Source organism: Ornithodoros turicata, chromosome 2 (genome assembly GCF_037126465.1).
Source record: "Ornithodoros turicata isolate Travis chromosome 2, ASM3712646v1, whole genome shotgun sequence".
Lineage (NCBI taxonomy): Eukaryota > Metazoa > Arthropoda > Arachnida > Ixodida > Argasidae > Ornithodoros > Ornithodoros turicata.
In genome coordinates this window covers 77740736-77766297 of record NC_088202.1, presented here as the reverse complement: position 1 = coordinate 77766297, position 25562 = coordinate 77740736, and the positions used below count along the sequence as shown (strand labels likewise).

The 25562-nt window shown below is 46.1% G+C and overlaps 1 protein-coding gene across 2 annotated transcripts in view; it reads left to right on the top strand.

Annotated features, from left to right (window-relative positions):
- LOC135385588 (pleckstrin homology-like domain family B member 1) overlaps window positions 1-25562 on the top strand; it is a 292580-nt gene that overhangs the window by 79204 nt on the left and 187814 nt on the right. For both annotated transcript variants that reach the window (XM_064614999.1, XM_064614998.1), the window contains one exon: window positions 2514-2592. In XM_064614999.1, the coding sequence (XP_064471069.1) occupies window positions 2514-2592 (79 nt within the window). The remainder of the gene's footprint in view (window positions 1-2513; window positions 2593-25562) is intronic.

Here is a 25562-nt window from a genome sequence, read left to right as displayed (position 1 = left end):
ATAACCAAATTACACAAACGTTACACAAACATGTAAGAAATGGGACTGCATGGTAAACCCGCGACGCAGTCCGAGATACAAAAAATAACGTCACAGTGTCACTGCCTTGTGAGGATACAGCAAAGTAACAACAAACACACTTTGAAACTACAAACATAAATCTGACAACATCAAAAAATAACAACAAGCAAAAAGTAACATACAAGCACACTTCAAAACAGCAAACAAAATCTGACGACGTCGAAAATTATTGATTGCCGTTACCAGTAGAAAAGAACACTTTGACTTCCTGTTTCAATTTACAAAAGGAGGTAGTCTGATGTACAGCCAAAGGCAAAATGTTCCAGATCTTGGCACCCAAAAATGCAACGGCAAACTGCCGGAAATTGGTTCTGGGAATTGAAAGCTTCAGAGTAAGGTTACCAGTACGAAGTGAGTACGATGAATAAAGTTGTAGGGAGATTATTGATGAATTGCAGATCCTGTTTATGAATTTATGCACAAGGACGGCAAGTCAAAAACACTACTTACAGACAAAAAGGAAAAGGCGAAACTAACAGAAGTGTGAGGATGTAATGATAGCACAACCTTAAGTGCCCCTTTTTTTGTGTAATGTATATATAATCTGTTCAAATGGGATGTGTATGTGAGTCTGTAAACTTCTAATGCATAATTTATGTGGCTCTGGATCAATGTGTGATATATTAGAAGAAGGACTCTGGTAGCTAAAATAGATTTGACTTTCGCAAGTGCAAGAAGACCGGGAAGAATCTTGGTCTGAACATCCAGAATATGTGATTTCCAGTCAAGGTGTTCATGCAGTAAAACACCCAGAAACTTTGCAGACGATACTCTACCATACTATGCCTTGGATGACGCTTTGTGTGAACAGCTCTACCAGATGGGCAATCGCTTTCAGAAATTAGTTGATGCATCTGAGTCCATATGATTTACTTTCTTTTGGTATGCCTAATTGTCAATCAACGTTTTGAGTTACTCATGCGTGAGAAGTGAACGGCTATTGTTCATTTTTAAGATGATTCACTATTTGTTCAAAGCTTTGGAGAATGGCAGTAATGAGTCCTATATCGCAGGCACTGCATGAGGTAAAATCTGCCGAAAAACAGCAGGCTCCTTTTGCTGCCTTGATTTGCAAGTCCTTGAATTCCCATTAAGCGTATGGCAAATTCGCGTGGCCATTTCATGGTAACACTGCGTAGCGCTCGGAAATTGCTAGGTCGGCGCCCGCGCTGGATCACGTGACCGTTGCCACCCGAACATGAATGCCAGGAATCTAGCGCTTTTAGTCGCTTGGATCACGCTAGGGGCATCGCGGTTGCTTGTGTTCCAGTAGCGTCGTCTGCTAACTCATGTTAACTTCAGCATGCGGGTATACAGTAAAACCCGCGGATAGCGATATCGCGTATAACGATACCCCTCGTAAAACGATGGTTCATGGTTTTACCGTCAAAATATACAGTGTTTCTACGGGGAAACGACCCGCGTATAGCGATGGAAACCGCGGTTCCGAGTACTTGTATAACGATGTTGGGCGCTGTCCCGTACGCGTAACCTCGCGGCGATTTTCGCCGCGATAAGATACAGTAGAATTTCGATGATACGAATCTCACGGGGTGGCGGAAAAAATTCGTGTCCGAAATTCACATCAAAAGAATTAAACCAAAATAAAAATTGAGGCAGGAAAATGGACAACGACTGTTCATTTTCCAATACAATCAGTGAAAGAGGTGGATGGTAACGCATTTGTGTGTTCGTATTTGGCCAATGCTGCTCAAATTCACGAGATGATTCAAAAGACCTAGCACGTGCTTTCCACCCGCGAGTCGCGCGACAGTGTTCTAAAGCCAGCTTCTCCTAAAGCACGCAGGCATTGGGTGAAGCCGACTTGCGGAATGGTGACGTGTAGTGTTGCCAGACGTTGTCCTGCTATGTTCCCTGGTTCCCTCCACGAGTTCTGATCGCTGTTTTCCCAAGCCAGTGCGATGTCACACAGCTTCGCGTATTTTTTAACCATCTGTTTTTTTTGCTACACGCGGGGTGGCGCGCGACTTTTCGGGGCTATTTACGTCAACCCTCGTTTAACGATGTACCCCGTATAACGATGGAATTCGCGATTAACCTTCAATATCGTTATACGCTGGTTTCACTGTAGTGCGGGCGAAACTGAGCCAACGCGGGCCCTTGCGGTGCGGAAGTGAGGACACTGGATGCAGTTTGACAATGCGCTGCCTGGCCTGATCAGGACAGGACAAAAAAGAACAAAAAAAGTGCCAGCTGGCAGATTCCTGTAGCTAGGATACCGCCAGGCTAACACCCGGTACGTTTTGGTACATTGGTACGTTTTGGCCAAGCGAACGCAAGTGCTGAGAATCTGGCAAAGCTCTGCCAGGAAATGACCATGCGAATTCACCATGTTCTTGTGTAATCTCTGTTGTTATTTCAATACGGTAACTTTATTTTAGTTTTGAGTATATTAAACACATTTGACACAGGAAACGACTCAAGCTTTCTGAGTGTAGAAGAATCCGAGTCCTCCAGCATTGTCAGCAGCAGCGACATGCCAAACGAGAGGTAAGCTTCATTATATCTTCTTGTTATACTTTTTTTTCTACATTTCCAGTACAGCTTGTCGTGCAAAAAAATATAGGAATTCTCAGTCTCCCTGAACATTCTCATTACTTTATGACCTTGACATGAGTTCTCCTTGCCTCATGGCCATAGTTTTTAGTGAATAGTTTGCATAGGTACCCATATAACAGGCAGGAGAATTATGTAGGCAAGGACAATGATCATAAATGATGGAGATACAGGCTAGCAAAACAATGGTGGTGAAGCAAAAGGTTAAGCAAAACAAGAGCAGGACAATGCCAATCATAATCACCTTCTCCATAGTACCGAAGGGAAACAGGGATGAAAAGAAAGGAATGAAAAAGGAAAGAAAAGAAAAAGAATTGAAATCTCGCGCACAGAAGTTCGCGTTCCATATTTCGGCGCAATGTGTCAGTAGGGGATGACTAAGACCCTGGTTTTCTGCTGCGGCAAATTCAAAATTCTGCGGCACCGACTTGTAAATTCCGCGGTTTTCCGCGTCAAGCAGTCAACGGCTGCTTGAAATGGGAAACACTTTATTTACTTGGATAATGTGGTAACAAAAAATATGTTATAAAATTACAGATTCGAAGCACTGTTGTGGCTCAGCATTAGATACATGATATCTTGTGTTTGCCTGCAATCATTTTGTACCTGCTGAAAGATGTTTCGGCATCTACAGAGTTTATAGGAACTTTATAGGAAGGAGCTTACAATACATGCCCTGTGAAAGTTACATCTTTAGGACACCGTTTTTGTTTCTGGGCTGTAGGCATTATTTAAGAGTCTAGGCAAACTCCCAAACATCAAATCAAAATCCCCTACTGCCACCGCTAAACCGCACACGGGAGGGACGCCGCCCCTTCCTCAGGCGGAGTATGCACAATAAACTTGGGCTTACGTTATCTTAAGCTAATCTACAATCCGTCTGTGTTGGTCCTGCAGCATGGGCAATTTCGTAAAGCAGGCTTCACCTCATGCAGGGAAGCGTCAGGTGAAGCCCACTTTCGAGAGCTGTCGTTCATATTTTGCGAATAGTCGGATATTCGGAAACCCGAATATTGGGCATTCGATTCGCGAATGAAATACTTCGAGTGATTTATATTTGATTCGAATTCGAGAACTCGAATATCCGCACACCCCTAAAAATAAGGGATTCCCTAAAATTCCGCGCGAAACGAAGGATTCCGCGATATTTCGCGGAATCGCGGAAAACCCGGGGTCTTAGGGATGACCTCTCAAATGAAGAATCAAAGTGCTCGAAAAAGAGAGCATGTCTGCAGGGCTGTTCCTCCGGGAACATGTCGTGGGTAGTAAAAACTAGTATTACAAGCCCTGGGACACATATTCGCTCAAAAAGTACAAGTGCAGGGCGCAATCCCGGCGCACACGAGACGTTTCAATCTAGCAGGTCAGCAAAAATTCTTCCCTCAGCTGCCAGTGTGCAGCACTACGCCGTCCACTCAATCGCGAGTCATGCCCCCAAAAGTTTCCAAGGCTTCTTTTTGCAGTTGTATTTGGCGCTCCCCGTCCTGCGTCTGACACAGAATAGTCGACCGATCGCCTTTCTCCCCACGCTGTAGCAGACCGTTCTTTGCAGCCAGTAGAAGTGATCGGATGATGTGACGTCACAATACTCTAGAAGGAGCTGGGAGAGATTGATGCCTGAGATGCTGCGGTGTGAACTTAAGCACAAAGTTTACGACAAATGGCAAAGTACCCCATGTGGAAAATGGCGAATACCGATAGTGATGCTCCTGCGACATCACCGACAATTACCGTCGTGTTCGCAACATAAATACCTAGGTCTTACATTTAGCTAAGACTTGAAGTGGGACCAACATATAAACCATGTTATCAGCAGGGCCAGTAGAAAGCTTTGTATGTTGAGGAGAAATCTTGGCGATGCCGATCAACACGTGAAGCTAATTGCCTATGAGACCTTAGTACGTTCGGTAATTGACTATGGGTCTCTCGTTTGGTTCCCGTAAGTTAGAACGAGAATAAAAGAGCTTAAAATGATTAAAAGACGAGCTATTCGCTTCATGTACAACAAATTTTCCCGTTTTCACTCACCAACTCAAATGCTCCAGTCGGCAGGGCTTCTGAATCTTCATGTCAGAAACAAAATAATGTGCCTAAAAACTCTTTGGTCCATACGTAACGACGAAAGCACACCAAACTTTTAGTGCAATATCGCTTCAAAACAAACTGCTTACGGTACTCCTTTTTCCCTAAAACCATTGATGAATGGAATAAGTTGCACCAGACGGCCATTGATTGCGACACCCTCCCTTCTTTTGTCTCATGTATTACTGAGCTTTATCGTGACTCATGATCGTGTTTCCTTTATATATATATACGTATATATACAGGGCGTCCCAGAAAACGTGTCATTGAATTGCAATAACAAAACTACGCCACCTAGAATCATGCGGTCAACGGTATTTGTTCTTATTAGGTTTTTGCAACCTCCTAATGTGAATGTCATGTACTCCAAGTTTAATTATGTAAATTTTTGCGAGCTTAAGTCGGAAATTTGCCTAGTAAAGATCACTTTTTTACCCCACCAATGTGAAGAGCGTGTGTGCACAGTGATATTCACGAGCTATCCCATCGGAAAAAGTAGCCGAATATCATGCTTTTCGGAGCACCGGACCATAGCGCGCGATGACTTTTTGGGCGCAATCGCTCTCAGTGCGACGAAAGGAGGTTCCGAAGCCAGCCCACAGAGTGATAGTAGAAAAAGTAACAGTTCCTAAAATTGGGGAGAGGGAAAGCATTATATCCCAGCGAAAGTCGAACGCGATAAGCCGTGCCTGTTTTATCTCTTTCTGCGATGTCGTGGAGGGCTGGGTTTCCAACCTCCTTTCGTCGGACTGACAAAGATCGCGCTGAAAAATTCATCGTGCGCTATTCTGTGCGACCTCCGTAGAGCATGATGTTCGGCTATTTTTTCCGATGGGATAGCTCCTCAATATGCCTGTCAATTATAATTAATTTGACTAAATTAGACACGCTCTTCACATTGGTAGGGTAAAAAAGTGATATTTACTAGGCAAATTTCCGACTTAAGCTCGCAAAAATTTACATAATTAAACGTACGTTACACGACATTCGCATGAGAAGGTGGCAAAAACCCAGTAAGAACAAATGCTATTGACCGCATGACTCTAGGTGGTGTAGTTTTTTTATTATAATTCAATGACACGTTTTCTGGGACACCCTATATATAAGAGAAAAGAAAATTAGCAAGAGCTCTTTGGCTGCACGTGTAGCATATGTTTGTAAGTCAAACATCGCCAGGCAGTACATTCCAGTACAGTACAGGCAGTACGCAGGCAGGCAACGTTTGAGTCAAACGTTGCCTGCCTGCGTACTGCTGATGATGGCCCAACAAGGCCGAAGCAGCTGTCCAGTACTGGCATGGCGACATTTTACTTACAAACATATATATACATATATATATATATATTAGTACAGATTCATGTTTGTTGGCATAGCGTTAACCTTCTTGCCTTTCTTTTTTTGTTGTTGTGGTTGTACTCTGTTATGTTTATATTGGAACTGGAATATGCGCACAGTTCTTATTCTTGCATTTGTGTGTCCCTCCTTCCACAGCGAGTCAGTCGCGAGAAGTATTACAAATAAAATTCTCGCTCCACCCTAATGGACCTTAGCCTAGTGCGCTTCAAGGCTCATACTCAATAGCCTCGGTAGCGTTTCTGCATGCATGCCATGCTCATGGGGTCCCTGAGGTTGGGTAGCCACCTATTCCTTCAGCAAATACAGAACATCGGGGGAAGGGGGGGGGGGGACTGTGCCCAGTTCTGTGTGAACTATCTCAAGCTGCGGGTTCCATGGGGAGATGTTACTGTGGGGCCGTGCCACGACTCCTTCCATTTTTTGCTGTGTCTTGGATTGGATGAAGTGGATTGTGAGGGACCGTATCAAATTCTTGAGACTCGAAAGCTGAGCGCTGGGTACGGAAGGTTCCAATAATAGATGAGAAGTTGTCTACAGTATATTCAAGTGACTCAACGTAGCTTTGATTGCTCATTTTAGCAATCGCTCAATCTCTGGCGACGGTGACGCAAACGAAAAACTCAAGCCGTAAAGTTTTCACCACGACTTCGTCAATATCCGAACGTTTTATGTCCGGATTACACCTTCACCCAGACACCGAACACGGCCCTTGAATTTCCGAACTGCTCGGGTGGAATCCAGATACGTGGCAACCGTGAGTGCGGAGCCAAAATACGGCTGTCAACCTATACGAGCTCCTCAAGTACAAAGGCATCTCCTACACTCTGTATTACTCTGTCCTTTATGCGACTTCCTCAGCAGCTGCTGCACTCTTGGACGTGCTCCCTCCCCTCATAAGACATCACAAGATCACGTGACAAAGCAGTTGCTCGCTCTGCCAGCAGTGAGTCAGTGCGCCTCTTGCATCGCTAAGGACAAGACACTGTTTTGCGACATGAAAGATGGTACCAAACCCTTTCCGTCGCTGAGCCTCTGTATGAACGAGCCACCATTACCGAAGAACATCACCTGAAAGCAATGCCGGGTACAGCAGCGCCTACAATGAAGAAAACGAGCTGGAAAAACGTAATTAAGAATGTACAGAACAGAAGGTAACGGTGCCGCAGCCGTGAAGGCCACGAGCATGCCGGAACGTGCAAAACGGTATCGAGGGAGAAAGAAAGTGCGCAATTTAATTCCCAAACAGAAGTAAACGGTATTCTACGTGTAACACTTCGGATAGTAGTTACTGATGAAGCAAAGGTGGCTTTTACTTAATTGTAGTCTACGCGGAGCCTGTAGAGAACTGAGGGAAGTAACGGTGGACGGTGTGGATAATGTCTTATTCTTAATGCATGTGTTTTGCTAAGGCAACAACACCGTAATTTTAGAAAACACTCATTGTATTCAGCGTTGAGCCTTTCGCTAACGTGTTAACGTGCTGACTGTGCTAACGTACGACTCCTTTCGTGAGTGACGCAGTTGCCGCGCTATTGCGCTTCAAGGGGCCTTCTCAATAGGACTAGCTGGGCATTGACCACGTGCTCGGTGCGCTTGCAGGAAGCGCCGCCGATGTTATTGGGACTTTCCACCGCCCACCGTATTGTCCCACCGCCCTGAGGGACCCCAGGAGCCTAGTGCGCTTCAAGGTGCCCTCTCAATAGCATTAGCAGTGCACTGAACACGGGCTCGGTGCGCGTGCAGGAAGCGCCGCCGAGGTTATTGGGACCTTCCACCGTATTTTCGCACTGGCCTGAGGGATCCCTAAAGCCTAGTGCGCTTCAAGGGGCCCTCTCATCAGCATTAGCCGTGCATTGATGATGCCCTCACTGCGCGTGCAGGAAGCGCTGCCGGGGTTATTAAGACTTTCCACCGTATCCTCGCACCGCCCTGAGAGATCCCTAGAGCCTAGTGCGCTTCAGGGTGCCCTCTCAATAGCACTAGCAGGGCATTGACCACGTGCTCGGTGCGCATGCAGGAAGCGCTGCCGAGGTTATTGGGACTTTCCACCGTGTTCTCGCACCGCCCTGAGCTATCCCTAGAGTCTAGTGCGCTTGAAGATGCCATCTCAGTACAATTAGCAGTGCAATGAGCATGCCCTCACTGCGCGCGCAGGAAGCGCTGCCATGGTTATTGAGACTTTCCACCGTATTCTAACACCGCCCTGAGAGATCCCTAGAGCCTAGTGCGCTTCAAGGTGCCCTCTCAATACCATTAGCAGTGCATTGAGCATGCCCTCACTGCGTGTGCATGAAGCACTGCCGAGGTTATTGAAACTTTCCACCGTATTCTCGCACGGCTCCTGAAGTACCCCTAGAGCCTAATGCACTTCAAGGTACCCTCTCAATAGTATTAGCAGTGCATTGAACACGGGCTCGGTGCGCGTACAGGAAGCGCTGCCCAGGTGGGTTAAGACTTTCCACCGCATTCTCGTTCCGCTCTAAGGGATCCCAGAACCTAGTGCGCGTCAAGAGGCCCTCAAAACGGAAGGGGAATGTGCAAGCCGTCTGACAAGTGCCAGATAAAGTGGACTCTTTTCTGTCTGTAATTTTCCAAACAGAATTCGATGACGTCCGTAGGAGAAAATGTTCGGAGCAGTTTTAAAAGTCATCGCTGACAAGATGACGTGAAGTACGTGCTTCGGAAACCACACGGCTTCCCTGCAATCTATCAAAATTCATTTCACGATCCCACCTACCATGCCTCCCTCTGCCTGTCCCTGACTGCTAAGATGATCATATTTTCGCCTTTGCCTCGCGAACGAACGGATGTACTACATGCCCTCCCGTGCTTGTATTTTACACATCTATATTGTATATTAGACCGCCTGTGGTGTACGCTGACGACATGAATTATTTTCCACAGCGGGATACGTATGTACATATATCGTGCTGTCCCTTTATGCTCCGCATGGGCCACTGAAATGAAAGCATCTATGATGTATGCCGTGCTCGTTTTCTGTCGGATGCATAGCAGCGTGACGTACTCGTGAAGGATTATGTAGGGAGATAGAAAAGGTTGATACCCGTTCTTCGTAACCGGGAAAAGAGGATTACGTGATTCTTTCGTTGCGCGAGTGCCTTGTCGTGACCCGTGAGCAGGGCTCGGAACCGTTATTTTGGGGGGTTCGGTCCAAGTTCCGGTTCAAGGTTATCGGTTCGGTCCCGGTTCAGCGCAACCAAAATAAAGGTTTGAACCGATATTTATCGGTTCGAACCGGTTTACGTGTGCTGTGTACCGTTACGGGTATACGTGTGCTAATCAGTGTACCACATGTGAGACGGAATAACAAGTTCCGGCGATGGCTTGCCATGCAGCTCACAGCAGATCATCCTTTACTGTACCGAAAAGTGCTGGGAAATGGCGTACAGCATACCATTGCACTCCATTGCAAAAGGCTATCGCAAATTTCTAAAGAAAAAAAGAGAAGAAAGCGATCACGTGGTAAATTGGAGTATCCCAGAGTCCCATATACGCAGGCCGGCACGCTGCTCCCCGTTAAAAACAGCGCGAGAGGCCGCTCCTGTGTTTCCTTCTTCCGTGCTCTGGACCACACGCCAAACTCTTTCCCATGGTCGCTAGAGGTCTGCGTTGCTTGTGGATGTCACTATGAACTATTAAAATTGATATCGCCTTCACACTGCGACGCTGAATGAAAGGAAGCAGCCGAGGAAACAATGCAAAGTATACCTGTCGTGTAGCACTCTTTTTTTTTTACTCGAGCCACAAAAATGTACAGGGATGTCGTGAACCTTTTGGAGGTGAGGCTACAGGAGGTGCATTGGCTCACCACTACTTCGTTTATCAATTTGTCCGCTCTGTGAATTCGGCAAGATTCCGAGGGATGTAGTGAGCTGGTATACGCGGCAGTCGAGTGGGAAGGTACCCCGACAACACACTATCATCCCAGGGAGATCCTAAGAGCATCATGCATGGGCGGGGGTGACATCCCCAGGCGGGTGAATCTGATCCTCAAATCATCCTCAACATGTCGTTTTGGCACTAATATAGCATCCCCACGGTATCCTCAGAGCATTCACAGACGCCACGTGAGGACAAGTTTAGAACAGCGCCAGAGCACTTCTAGGATGAACCATTCTTTCTAAATTTCTTTTATTTTTAATGTGCTGGCACATTCAACCGATATCAACGTTTTTCTTATTCCACATGCGAAAAAAAACAGTTGCATACGGATTCCATTCAGATTGGTTAACTGCCGCAATAAAGTCTGGCTGTTCGTTCCTAGCGCATTCCATAGCGGACAATAAGTGCAGCGGTTGAAAAAGGAAGCAGAGATGGATATAAAAGATATATAAAAAAAAAACACTCGGAAAGGCACTAGAATTCTCTTCCGAAGCGAAAACAGATACTATTTGTTGCTTGTTACGCCACCCTTCGTGCGAGGGTTACGTCAACCCTCGCTGCAACACAAAACGAAGGGTGAGCTGTCCATGTTTCTTTCGATTACGCAAAGAAAAAATGCGCCAAGCGAGGAATTGATTGAAGTATGAGCTCTGAATCACTGCAAAGTCTATGTTTCTTACTCCTTTTGTTTTGAGACATTCAGGTAGGACTTTTGAAAGTTAAAAGCAGTGCGACAGAATCGCGCATTTCTGTCCTTTCCACGAGAAATGCTCAATGTATCGTAGACAGTCATCCTTTTCGGAGGCAGAGAATTTTACGCTGGACCACCCTTTGTTTCAGAAAAATGTCAATCCGGTCCAAGGATCGGCCTAAAAACAAAACAAATGTGTTCAGAGAGTTTGAGCAGGTAAACCGGTAAACTAAACAAAGTAAAATTTCTCGTCCCACGTAGTTACCCACAGGGAGGGGCACAGGACGTCCCTGAATGACTCTTCACGGACAGTCCCTGAGTGTCATCCTCAGGACATTCTCGGAATACACCTCGAAGGACGAGGACACGATGACACTGTGGGGACATCGTCAGGACCGTGTGTGTTCTTGGCGTATAGGCGTTTTTACCGTCTGGCGAACCGGTTACTGAATCATATTTTTTCGGTTCAGTTCCGGTTCGTTCAAGGGGAGAGAAAAAATGTTTACGGTTCGGTTCGAGTGCGGTTCGGCAAAAAATAACGTTTTTTTGCGGTTTTCGGTTACGGTTCAGTTCCGGTTTCGACCCCTGCCCGTGAGCAGACCTCGGCGAAATCACGCATGATTGCGATAACCCACAATAACCGCCATCACGATCACTAAAGGGATGAGTGTGGCTGTGATTGCAATCGTGATTGCAATCGTCATTGAAATGCCTTTGCGGTGATCTTGGCGCGTTGCAATAACATCAGGAAAACCTGCGGTGATCGCGATCGCGCTCACGGCAGTAATCTGTATTTCCTGATTCCTGTGGGATCACCATGCCGCGCCTCTGCAGGCACTCATGGGAATTACAATGTGATTGCGATCAGGCTGTTTTCCCTGAGCGCGATTATTGCGTGATCGCGCTCATCACCGCGGTCATGTTGTTCTGCAGAAGCGCAAAGTATAAGGAAGCGCGCACTTTCTGGTAGCGTTCGCAACGCCTTGTGTTCCGGCCCATTCTGATTAGTTTTAAATTATGGTTGATGCTGTTGCTTCACGGCTGTCTGCCCTCAACATCCCCTGCCCATAAAATTCAAATATAAGAGGGGATATTTGCATAACGCTTGCTTTGGATGGTTTCTCAACTGTTGCTATCATCCTCCGATGTCTCTACCCAAGCAGCAGAATGTACTGAAAGTCGGGTGCAATAGGGGTGGACGGGTAGGTGGAAGGCCTTGAACAGACTCCCGAAACTAAAGATCATTGATAAGACACATACCGTCCACCCCTATTGCACTCGACTTTCAGTACATTGTGCTGCCTGGGTAATTTTTCATATCTCGTCTTCGCCGATCACCGTTGTGAACCTGTTGCCAGGTGACCAAATGTCTGTTGTCACGATGCTAGAATTTTTCAATGTCGGCATGTGGTGATGGTGTGTGTCGTTCTGTGCTTGCCGCAGTTGGCTTCGCGGTACCGGCATCATACTGGCGACGACAGGGCCAATGGCGTCGTCAGAAATCTCTGTCATAATTGGTAGCTAACATTGTGCTTCTAACACCAATTATTTATTCAGCGCGCAGAAATGCATGAAGGAACAAACATCTCTTAACATTTACATTGAGAAATACGTGTAGCGAAGAGAGCTTTTAATGGCTACGTCGTGGAATTTCTCCGATTTCCTGCCCATTTTGACCCCTTCACGCTTTCAGCCATGTGGATGAGCTTTTCCATTGTAGTCTGGAGAAGTGAGGACCGTCGCGCCCTTTGCATGGCACCGGCCACCGAAAAAAAGGCGTTCAACGCCACCGGAAGCGGCGGCTATGCAAAAGCAGACATCCGCTAGACGACCCAGCTTAGGATATCGACTGGTGTTGTGTTTCGAAGAGGTGCAGACATCTTGCTTGTCGTAGTCCTCCGCAAGAAACGCGTCACGCTCAGACGTCTGCCGAACTTCAGGCACCGTGAACACCGTATCAAGGACACCGTAGATGCATAGTGTCCTGGAACGATCCACAGCGTGCTCTGTCCTTCCTCGAAATTTCCTACTATTCTTCCCTTTCCAGTCTCTCTCTCTCTCTCTCTCTTTTGATTGCGTGTTAGCGCTGCGAAGCAACTGTGGCTATGAGCGGCGTAGAGACGTGGACAGATGGAGTGAGGACAGCAGGAAGGAGTGGGGAACAGGGGGGATTAGTATGCGTGCTTGGCCGACTTCAGGGGGAACTGTGCCGACATTCGTCTGGAAAGTCTTCTGAAAACCCAGGGAAAACGTCAAACAGCACAGCCGGTGGTATAGGATTTGAACCTACCACCTCCCAGTCTTCAGCATGACCTTGGCTACCACTAACGAGCGGACGCCTTAGCCCACTCGGCCATGCCGCTGGCCCTTTCCAGTCTTTCGCGTGTTACAGTGAAGACACAGCATAAATGTTAGTGCCCATGGTGTGCGGCTCATCAAAGCGATCAGACATGATTCTTCGCTGCTGCAGCAGCGGCGCAACACCTGTTGCTTGCACAAGCGCTGCCCAAAAGACCACACACCCGGGCTCGAATAACTTTTTATTGCCATTGCGACCTTTGATTTGCCTATTTTTGGCCCGAAAGCACAATCACAAAAGGAAATTCACGCCCTCCTGCCTTTGCATTGTGCCAGCCCAAGCAGCACAATGTACTGAAAGTCGAGTGCAATAGGGGTGGACGGTATGTGTCTTATCGATGTTCCTTAGCTTCACGAGTCTGTTCAAGGCCTTCCACCTACCCGTCCACCCCTATCGCACCCGACTTTCAGTACATTTCGCTGCTTGGGAGGTGCCATGTGCCAACAGCGCAACTACGAGGCCATCGCATGAGTGCGATAATGCCTAGATATCACACGAACGGCCTTTGCCTGATATCGTGATCGCACTCATGCAGCCACCCTCATGGTGATCGCAGCATGCGCGATCAACTCATTCGTTCGACGTTGTGATTGCGATAAACAGTGGCGCGAGGATGAGTCCGACCAGTACCGCGCTCATGGTGCACAGCGATCACGCGCCTTATCAGATGATCGTGATCGTGAGTTCCTTCAGGACGAAATACAGAGCTCTGCCCGTGAGGAAGGAAAAGTAATATGACACGAAATCCTAGATAGGTTGGGTTATAAACGACATCTTTTTAGAGATTCGGAGTCGGATATTCGTAATAATTCAGATATATATCAAAGGGCTGGGTTATAAAAGGTATTTTTTGAGAGATTCGGAGTCGGAGATTCATAATAATTCAACTAATAAATAATTCAGCTGTCTGTCAGCTAGCACGCATTCAAGAGAGATGAAGTGGTTTGCATGCAGCTCCCTTTCTAAGTTGCATTTCTAAGTATCACGGACGTTTGCTTGCCTTCGTAACAGTGGGATGTGTGTTTTGTGCCGGCAGTCCTTAGAGTAGGCTCTACACTAAGAAATGCCCGCACAAAACACACATCACACTGTCGTCCATAGCCACCAGAGACTGAGTTGCCTCTGTATTGTATAGAGAATGACGTCAACCTCATAAGTAAGACTTGATTTTCTTCACGAAGATGTAGTCAGGGAAACTGTAATGCGTCAGATTTGTACTGGCTTCTTTTCGGGGATACGTATGAGCGTCTAGAAGGCAGCCAGTTTACCCTCGAAAGATTGAAATATGGCAGCCGCCGAAAAAGCCAGACAGCGGCCGGAATCGAATCACGCGCTTCTCGATTGCCGGTCGAGCGCGATAATCATTACGCTACGCTGGCAACGACGACTTATCAAGGGGCCTGATTAAACGAACGCACAGGCACTCGCTCTCTTGACATTCTCTCCAGCATAACATATATACTCACACATGTACATGTATGTCATACTAACATACATAGATTGAGAAGTTACCAAGAACTCGTTACGAGTTAAGTTACCGTGTGAAAAATGTAACTAAGTTAATAACGAAGTTCTTCAACCTGAAATGTAACTCGCAGTTACGGAGTTACTTAAAAAAAAGAACGAGTTATTTCCAAGTTACTTCGGACACAAAGTAGCACTACACAGGAGCAGCGCGCATGAGCAGTTGAGTTAGGCGTTGAGTTGCCTGCGGAGGATTGCAACACGCTTAGATCGTTTTCGTTTATGTCCAACAATTCGAACGCTTTGCATCTTACTCCCTGTGGGCGCTCAATGGTTCACCTTCATTTCAGTGGCAGCGGTTCTTACTTCCTGAATAGAATACTGTCATTGATTGAATATCACGTTCTGTGACATTAAATGCCACGAAAGAACCTTAGAGAAAGCAAGAAAATAAGTGGACGTGAGTGAAAAGCGAACTAAAAGTAATTTGGAACTTAGCTTAAGTTACTGTGGCAAAGTTACCTGAAAAAATAAACGAGTTCCTCTGAAAGTTACCACGGCGCAAAAGTACCGAGTTAAGTTACAAGTTACCAAAGAAAGGAACTTAGTTACAGTAACGAGTTACCTCGAGCTCTGCTGACATACATGTATGCAACACAGGACGAGGCAACGGCTTCTGGTAAACGTGATGGAAAGTAACTGTTCCGGGGCTGGAACACACGAGCAGAGGAACACAGTGTAAGCCTACCCACGCTCCCTGCGGCGCTCACGACGAGTGCATTGCGTAGCCATGTCAGGTGCGTTCAGCACAATTCCGGGCTGTTAAGAACAAAACCAAAGAAAATGTGAGTAAGCGAATAAATAAATAGCGCTTGCGCAAAGAGACGCGTGACATAGTCTGTGCAGTTCGTCGTTTTATACTATACTTCGGGACAGGTTTACGCCTACAGGTAAATTCCACCCACAAATTTAAACACGTCCGTGATTGGCTTACGCGGGCGCATGAGGCCTCCGAGTCACAACGTAGTGCGCCCGCATGCTTCCAACTATTGCTTAGCTTGCCCATTGATCATGTTGCGAAAGCTCCCGTCGGAAACGGTGTACTTTGAGCACATTTGCATGCTTTAAAGGCAAACACGTAAAATAGTCGCGTTAACGAAGCATGTCAATCGCTTCCTCATCATCAAGAACAACAACAAATACACTGATGATGATGAATGGGGAAATAGACGACTTCAGAAAATCCCAGAGAGCTTAGCGCCGCTTTGAACTATGGGGACTTGTTGGAAACAAAGGAGGAGGACGTTTCCAAGCTGTTCCGGTCCTTGTCTCTCGGCCGATTGTCCACGAGGAGTCAAGGTCAGCGAAAACGAAACGTGAGGGACAGTTCATTCCATTAATCTCCCAGGATGCAACGCGTACGCAAGGAGCACTGGGATTTTCTGAAATCGTCTATTGGCCACATCGGCTTCCTCGTTTGCCTTGAGTGCGCCACCTTCTCGTATGTTCCACTTTTAATGCGCGGACACGAACACGACCTACACGACGTTCATAGGGTAAGTGTCTAGTCTGAGAACGCTGTTTCGATGTACGAACACGATGAGCAACATAGTGACGATCTCTGGCGTCCCTGCTTGTGAGGTGATGACCTGTTGTATGGTAAGGGAAGACTGACGCACGAAGAAAGGCACAGTCTTGCTTCGATATAACAGAAACAAAAAGAGATTAAACATCTGTTTATTGCATAGGTCACAAGCTTTCGCCAAGAGTCTGGGCTTCTCCAGGTATGGATACAGAAGCCTGAGGAACACTTATATAAAGACCGAAAAAGAAGCTAAAAAGACGCTACCTGAGACAAGGAGGAAGACTCAACGCGCTGTGTGTTGTGCCTCACCCTCCGTCTCAGGCATGACTACGAAGGGGCGATGCAAACATAGCGCGTTGGGTTTCTCTCCTTGCCTCAGGTAGCGTCTTTTTCGGTTCTTTTTCGCTCTTTATATAAGCATTCCTCAGGCTACTATATTCATACCTGAAGAAGCCAAACTGTGGGCGAAAGCTTGTAACCTTCGCAATAAACAGACATTTCGTCTCTTCTTGTTTTTGTTATAGTAAGGAAGAATAAATAAATAAAAGATGACGGATCTGTGCTCGTCTATCATTTAATCCAGTGGTTCCCAAACTGTGGGCCGCGGAATGCTCCGAGGGGGGGGGGGGAGGGGTCACGATGCAGCTCACAAATTAAAAGAAAAAAAGAAAGAAAAGAAAAAACATGCCACGCCGTGCCCGCTTTTGTGCGTTACCAGGAAACTCGTGGCATCAGACGCGGCGGTTTCTCATAAGTGCGCTTACATGCGGGGTACGCGGCGCTGTCGATGCATCCCACAGCCTCGCTTTCACTTGTGCATGAGGGCCAAAATATATGCCGTGAGGTCCACTCGACCCCACTAAACGCCACAGCGTCTGCGTCTATCGTGGCATACACGGGCGCACCGCGCAATGGCGTCTTCTCGAATTAGAGTGGACGCCAAAAACCTAAGAAAACCGTTTCGCGAGCGTTGTCGGTGAGCGAAGCATGCAGTTGTGCAAGTATGCGGTAGTGCAGCATGGCGTTGTGCAAGACTTTTTGGCCCGGAGAAATCGCTCTGAATGTATAGCTCCAATAATATGTCAGTGTATTGTTTTGGCTAACGCTCATGCGCCGAGATCAGAAGACGTCCGGCATCGAGACGAGGAAAACCGGAGGGGGAGTGTCGCGACGAGGTCGTCTATATTTTTATGGGCCGCGGGGTGGCAAAGTTTGGGAACCACTGAATTTTTATTATTTGATCTGCCCGTTTTTCTTGAATCGTTTGTGGGGGCATAAGCTTTCAGTGCTGTGCTTGCGTGCCAGGTCATATTCGAGTAATGTTAGTGCTATGGTATCTTTGGGAGCAAGCGCAGCGGCCATGATTTTGTGTTGTTATGATCAAAGCAGGAACGCAATTTAAGGGATTAATGGTATTTTCGAATCCCTTTAGACCATGCTTAATTTATCATGCATCGTATCAAGAGCGACCGCAAAAAATTATTTTCGCAGCGCACCCTATTATCACAGCGCTCGTAAATCTAAATATCTAATTTTGGAAATTTCATTTACGGGTACACTATAAATGGGCAGCGTTCGAAAAGTCCTCAGATATAGGATGGAGATGACACTGTAAAGGGGTTGGCACATTTACGCGAGTGTTACATTCGGACTGAATCATCCGTAGTTGCCTATGGCCATGTCAATTTTCCATTAACTTGGACGTGTTTGCTTTTAAAAGATTAGCCAGCCTTGTTGCCAGTTATTTCTGTTGATTTAGAAATGCTATCCGGCAAGTCGGCTTTTTATTACTATTGCAAGGGAAAAGGTGAAGCACTCGCTTTACAATTTTATTGCATCAAATGCGCATTGGTTTCGCCTTCCACTTGCGAGCGTTAGGTGAAGCACGCTTAACAGGAACTGCGCTAAACAAACTAGAACCACGGCCCTTTACAAAGGGCCGTGCCAGAACACTCAAGAACAACAATGAAGCTTTCTAAGTTTAATATGTACAATCTTATATGAACCGCGCTTCATCAGGTACAAGGGAAGTGGTGCGCTCATAACAGAACATGTAGAGTTTGCAATATGACACAGGGACACAAATCGGAAAAGGGGGATACACACTGAAAGAATGCAATGCAGTGAACGCAATTGCAGGGGGAAGGAAGCAGCCCTGACCCTACTTGACTATTGAGCCGAAGGGAGAGAGAAAAGAACACCCTGCTTTTCTCTCCTTTCGGCTTACTTATTGCGTCGTCGGTCAATAGTCATGCATAGTCAAAGCTGGTTCCTTTGCAGTTGCGTTCACTGCATTGCATTCTTTCATTGTGTATGTTTTGCTGCTGACTGTTCTACATTTCATCTCGAACTTGACTGTCACTCGACACCTGCTAAACAAACCAGCTAACAAACCCTCAAAAGCAGTGCCTCAAAATTTCAACATCCCATGCCATATTTTCGTCCACATGTAGTTGCGCGTGCCACGAGTCACATTCAGGTCCACGCGTGACAGACATATTCATCCCATGTATCATTAATAAACGCGAGGGACTTTGGAACCTGCATTAGAGATGCATTGTCCGCTAACTCCTCATAGCCTCCCCCCGCCCCCGATAACCCCACGGCCCTTTAAAATCACTCGAGGGACAGACTCTGTTCGAAATACTGGCGTCTTCCGGTCTGAGGTTTTTGCTTCAAACGATTTGTAAACAGCAAGACAGCTTCCCCTTATATAAGTACTGTTAGGTGGCAAAACAGGATCGTGAGACGATTGTTATGTGGGAGTCACAATATTCTGACGCTTATGTTACTTCTCACATTGTGAGATATTCGTGAAGGTGGAGTACAAAAAAGAAGGAAACATATTTATCAAACTGCATAGTAAAAGCGGAAGTTATGTAAAGCGCGCTTCACCTTACGCTGCAAGCGTAAGGTGAAGCTGACTTGTACAATGCCGACGCCGACTGAAAGGAAACCTTTGGAGGTTCCTATTCTTCCTTGCTAAAAATTTTTGTTGTTGCATAAAACAGCTCCGTTTTAAGCCTCCGTTTTAAGCGACACTTGCGCAGTGTACTATATGCGGGCTTCTCAAACGACTATGCCTCCCTCTACTTATTAATGCAAGATATGGAGGACTTACAATGCTGCTCCAGGGTCCTGCCGAAATGTGTTGCTTACGAAGTGCTCGTCTGTCGCAAAGCGGCGGTTTCGCAACATTTTTGTCGTGACTATTGAGGTTCACACACGATGGAATGCCGCTGTAAAACTGTAAAATTTTACCCACGTCTAAGGGACATCAAATGAGGGAAATTACGGTGGTCAGAGAGAGACAGTTACGATGATATACGGCAACAGCTGGCTATAGCAGGCTCTCGCACTACGACTTTTTAGCAATAGGATTGTGTGGATAGTGACTTTAGCTACGTACACTCTTAGAAATGAAGTTCACCGCAGTCGAATGCCGCCGAGAGACTTTTCGTCGGTCGTGAGCTCTGATATCTCTTCCATAAATCGTACACTCATACGAATGACATTTCCCATATTCCAGCGGAAGATTTGCAAAATGTCATAGCTTTTTCTGCTGCTCCGTGAGCGCCAGTTCTCAATGTCACGTTGTTCGTGCTCGTCTAAGCATGACGAATATGGAACGGATACTGTTCTGTGTGCCTACTGCAATATGTAGCGTCAATCAGCCTGAAAGATTAGCGCGACTGCCCTGTTGCATGTATTTGAGCACCGTCATCATCAACTTCTTCCAAAGTGCCAAAGTCTCGTAATGGTTGAACGATTTCCGATAACTGGATCGATTGAACCTTATTTGCCTCTTCAGATTCTTTCCTCATTCTCACTAAGAAAGTTTCGTTTAATTATGAACTTAATTTGTTTGGTCCATATGTGCATTCAGGGAAGGAAGGCGACACTTCATTCATTCATGTATCAGAGAGGTATTTGTTCCCGTGGCTCGTTGTTACTGTGAATGAGCGTGAAAAAAGTATATCAAAATTTATTTCCTGAAAAGAAAAATTGGGGTGGCTCGGCGAGGCTTCGGACGTCGTCCTTACTTTGGCGACTTTTCATCTAATGTGGATCATCTTATTTTATTAATTAAATTCAAAGCGTTAATTTAATTAACTTAGCTCTACACCGTACCGTAACGCCAACACGTTGTATGAAGCTTCTTAATGTCAGCCACATAAATGATCGCAAAGATGTAAATTCTGTACAGTACGCCAACAATGCCATAGGAACTCGCGTAGCACAGCACAGGTCAGCAAGGACAGAATCGTGTATTCCATTGTTAAGCCTCAGAGAAACTCGAGATAGTCAGTGAAAGGTAAACTTTTTCAAGAAACAAAACTCAATATGTCGACGCAAGTAGTCTTTCCGATGGTGGCACTATCCACAAAGGTTTGAAATCAAACCGTCCAATGGGGCACACACGACCGTGTACATATGGGCATAGCATTGCGGAAACGAGGCCAGTATCCCCCAGGGATAGCCCTCCATTGAATCGAGATGATTGAAGTGCGAGGTTCCCCATGGAGGTCTAGAGGAAACTTCCCCAATCGTATCTGACGGATGAGAGCCACTTGACTTATCTTCTTCATCCTTCACGGTTTCTGGTGTCCTCGGACTCGAGGTTGTCTCCGGTCTTATCCGGTCTTATAGGACGCCAATGCGAACTGTGTGTGTACTGGGAATTGAGGTGAGCGGAAACGAGGCATTGAGACGGAGATAAATAAAAGTAAGACGACTAACAAGTTCTCAGGAGTTCGTTCGTTGGAGGCGGAGAAAGCTTCGTTCGCAAGATGTTTCAGAAACAACATGAACGCTAGGTGTCATGAGCAGGTTGCTTCGGAGAATTCAAAACCGTAGCGAAGGCTGGAAGTCTCGTCTTTTGCTTTTACATCGTCACGTTGATGTATCGTTACATTGTCAACGTTTCATAGTGTGTAATGTGCGCACGAATTCCAGTGAACATGGAAACGTAACGTCACCTTTATGATTGCAGCTGCTGAAGCGCACAGTGAAAGGAAGCGACACCTGTTTCTTCTGGGCCATCAAATAGCGGTATGAGCGGCGACGACGGCGATATTGCGCTTAATGCCGTGAAATATTCAAATAAGCCATTAGTATATGTAGGTACGTCAAACCTTGTGAGTAATCTTGAATGTGTCTGCCGAAGAATTCATTGAAGCATCCGCTCCATCCTCAGTCGAATAGGTTTGGCATTTTAAATAAATCAAAAACACTTTACGCGGTAACTGCTACGTCGAATGTGGGGAAGGAAAACATGCTCGCACACACCGGTCTGCTCCCTTCTAATAATGATTTAAAGAAACTAATTCTAGTTCTGTTGGGCATTAGAAGCGTGCCACAACCATTGCTCCCTTTCGGGACTAAATATGTATGGAAGTTTATTATGTGGAGCTTAGTGTCTATTTGCAGTGCATGGGTGTAAATTTTGGGATCAGGAATCTAGAATGATTGCAATCTAGAGGACTGGAAACTGCAATTACGTCCCAATTTACTATTTTTCCTCTTTTTTATTACTCCTTATTCATTTACACATTTTTCTCATTTTATACTTCTTTTTAATTCATATTAATGTACTCCTTTTTCTCCTTTTATTACTTCTTATTAATTTACTTCTTTTTATTACAGTTGCAAAGCGCCATACCAGCTAAAACGTGAAACACAGTTGATAACAGTCTTACATCGATGTAATGAATATTACTGCGTCACTCCAATTTGCTAACTCCAGTTACCGTATTACGTGAAACACAACAGCTGACTGAACCGAAGGTGGTCGGTTCAAATCCGACCACCGGCTGTGCTGCCTGAGCTAGGTTCTCCCTGGGATTCCCGAAGCCTTTCCAGGCGAAAGTCGGCAGAGTTCCCCCTGAAGTCGGCCCAGGATATTAACCCCACCCCCTGTCCGCCACTTCTTCCTGCTGTCATCTCTCCATCTGTCCACATCTGTACACCACACAGCTTACACCACGTAGCCGCAGTTGCTTCGCGGCACTAAGACAGAGAGAGAGAAAAAAAAGCTGAATTACTTTCGCCGATATACGGCAAATTTTCCAGTAGCCTTCTGAACGGCCACAATGTGCCATAATGCTGTTCAAGTGCATCAACTGTGGCCGGGAGGGCTGTGTCGAAGCATCGTGGATTGCAGTTCGTCGAAAGATTTACCTGGTACGATACAGAGCCAGTTTGACCTTCCACATCGGTGCCCAACTTGAAACCATCCCTGGAATCACTTGTTCTTGATTCAAGGGGCGCTATTCTATTCGAAACAGGGAGCGCCCAGACGGCAAAGATTCAGTGCCTGCCATTTGGAATATACGTAGCGTTCCGTGTTTTCGGTTTTAATCGAAAAACATACGCCGGGTAAATTTTCTATCATTCGGTTTTAATCGAAAAACGTCGAATACAGAGGAACATTCCAGGAACCATGACAGATAAACATGCTAAGCAGGCTTTCCTTTATTGCTCTTCTTTTCTTGGTATTTGCTAAGTGCACTTGGCGCTCTTCTTTCCTTTCTGAGGGCCACCGGCCTCCTTCACGAGCTGTAGGGATTTCCTTCCCTCGTCATCCTTTCATGTGAACCTTTTTGGAATGGGGTAGGGTCCTGCACTCAACGCAGGGAAACATCCCACATCATCATCATCCATTCATCTATGTTGTTGTTGGTGGTGGTATTTGCTAGCGTTGGATGACCTGCGACCACATTGAGTGTTCCAGGGTCAATCCGTTTGTCCCGGATCGGGTGCGCTGGTCGGAATCTCATTCTTCTGCCATTGTAGGTGTCCCACCGCGCTTGGGAACCTTCTAAGGACGTGACGTCAAGTAGAATCTCGGTCACCGGTCTTTAGTTGTTTAGTGGAGAGGATACGACAGTACATACACCTCTACGTACAGCGGTCCTGTCTTTCCGCGGCACCCGAGGTGGGAAGAAAAAGGAACAGGGGGTCATTCCAGCTCAAACGTCCCAATCGCGTGGCTCGACCATTGCCGATTTTCGTGAAAAAAAATATATGTCCTTCTCACTGGCGTACATACGTTCTGTGGGAGATATTTCTGTGGGGACCTGCGCGGGATCGCCGCTAGGGGGCTTCGAACTTCCGCTCCGAACCCAAAACCGTAATACGTTTGAACAGGCGCAGAGGGTGAACGGCTTAACACATCTGAAAAATTCAAACGGGACACGTTTCCGAAAAGTTCAAACTAGTTATCATCAGATTTGCAGTCGCCGCGAGTGGAAAAATAGCGAGTTACGCTTCCGCGAAAGAGGCGTAAAATCGAACCAATTCAACATTTTTCTAAAAAAACGCCATGAACAGAACTTGCTAAGTTATATTTTTTATTTGTAGGGGCCTACCAGTACATTCCACCGAAAAAGGTGAACGCCAGAAAATTAAACTGTTCGGCTGTAAAAAAATGCGAAAGCCGTTAGTTTTAGGGAAAATTGACAACTTCGCCTTGGGCTGTGGAAGAGGTGCGGCGCGCATATCGGAGCACGTGCAATCGCGGTGCCACGTGAATATGAAGAATCCTCGTAACGAACAAGGTGAACAAACACCTTCCGGTCATTTCTTGCAGCACTTAGAACTGGGGCCCGATGTTGAACTGAGCATACTGTTCGTTATCGTTATTATTTGAAGCTCCCGTGCTTCGCGTCATCAAACTATAGCTAAACCCCGCCCACGCGGCGGGTTAGCGATAGCTTTCGGTATGGGCGTACGATTACTTTATCGCACCGTGAAGTTTGAAACGCGGAGAACCAGAATCATGGCTGACTTGTGCAGCCTGCTAGCTGCAGACGACATACAAGGGAAGAAGAGACGAGATTGCACAGCAGACGAAATTTATTCCCGAAAGATGATTAAATACAGGTATTACACCATGCATTCAAACGCATAAAAAAAGGCGACCCTGCTGTCGTTGTGTTCATGATTGCATTGAAAGTCGAATATTATGTTACACAAAATGCGAGTACCACGCAGACGACACACAGTGCGCATGCACTATGTGGTTATCGATGTCCATACAATGCTCCTGGCGGATTTTCATTACAGAATGCACAGTTATGCATCTGTCAATATCACAGGACCGTCCGTTGCTTTCTTGTGTCCTATTACTCCACAGTACGCAGTCATTGGAAAGGGAGTTCGTGGGCGGGGGTTCACCTTTGAAAGTTTGCGAAGCACACGCAAGTTGCAACGGTGATGAACCTTCGCCGAAGTCAGTTCGGTTAACGTTGATCATCCTCGAACCATAAGTACCTCTACTAGGAGCCACTAGATAACCTTATTTAGGGACTCTACTTCTGCTGTATCACACAAAATCACTCACAGCACACGCAACGTAGTCCCAGCTGCACACGTCGGCTGAAATGGAACTTCACGACACACTGAAAGACACCGAATGCAAATACCGGCACTATTCATCTTCCTAAATACAGTATAACGGCGAAAACAACCACAAATATGACACAGTTCTTCTTGCTCTCCTGCTTCAAGCGGTCTTTATCAAAACTGATCGAGCAATACGTCACCGCTGCCCTTAAGCCTTTTCGAAGCGAGAGCTACCGCCGCTGCCATTTTGGTCGGCTAGGGAATTAAACAAGTGCTGTCATTCGCCACGTTTGCTCCTACGCTCTTGGCGATGGGAGGCGCTACGGTTAAGATAACTATCGGTATTGAGCAGCGTAACGAACTTTACGTATGTCATCAAAGGAAACAATAACGAACGATATATATGGGCGGAGCATCCATGTAACGAAAAGTTCTGCATTCTTTTTTTTTTTTTTTTCGTATTTATTTCCAAAGGAAAAGGGAGGTACAGCAAAAAAGCTGCAGAGGCAGCTTGACAGCAACCGTACCCCCAGATACCAGGGTAACAGCAACAGAAAACACTCTATACAAATCAAGAGTATATCAATCTACGCAACAAGCATTAAAAATATAATGGCAATGCACCACATTCTGCCCCTGGTACCTAAGAAACTAGTAATTCGCATTGGTTGTTGTTGTTAAGGCTGCGTTAGACGTGCACAGCACTGAAATTACCTTGTAATTACTATTCGCCGATAACTGTCGGGTAAACCATGTACACGCAAGGAAAGACATAGAAAAACTCCGATTTCGCGAAAATCAATAAACATCAGAAAAGATACGCCGAATCCGCCCAAAAATAAACATTGAAAACGCGGAACCCTAAATATACGCTTAGTATAATGGAAGTACGACAGAAAATTCCAGGCGACTACGTTGCTTTTCTGCTTCTGTCTTATTGTATTCGATCCTGCTTCCTTTTCTCCGCCTATCTTGAGCAAAAGCACCTTATACTCTGCGACTGAATGGATAAATGGATATGTGGAGAAAAGTAAGTATGGAGACTGTGGTTTCACAACTCTGCATCAGATACTCTGCCGAATGTTCGTTCGAAAGGAATAAATCCGTTCAGTGCTTTT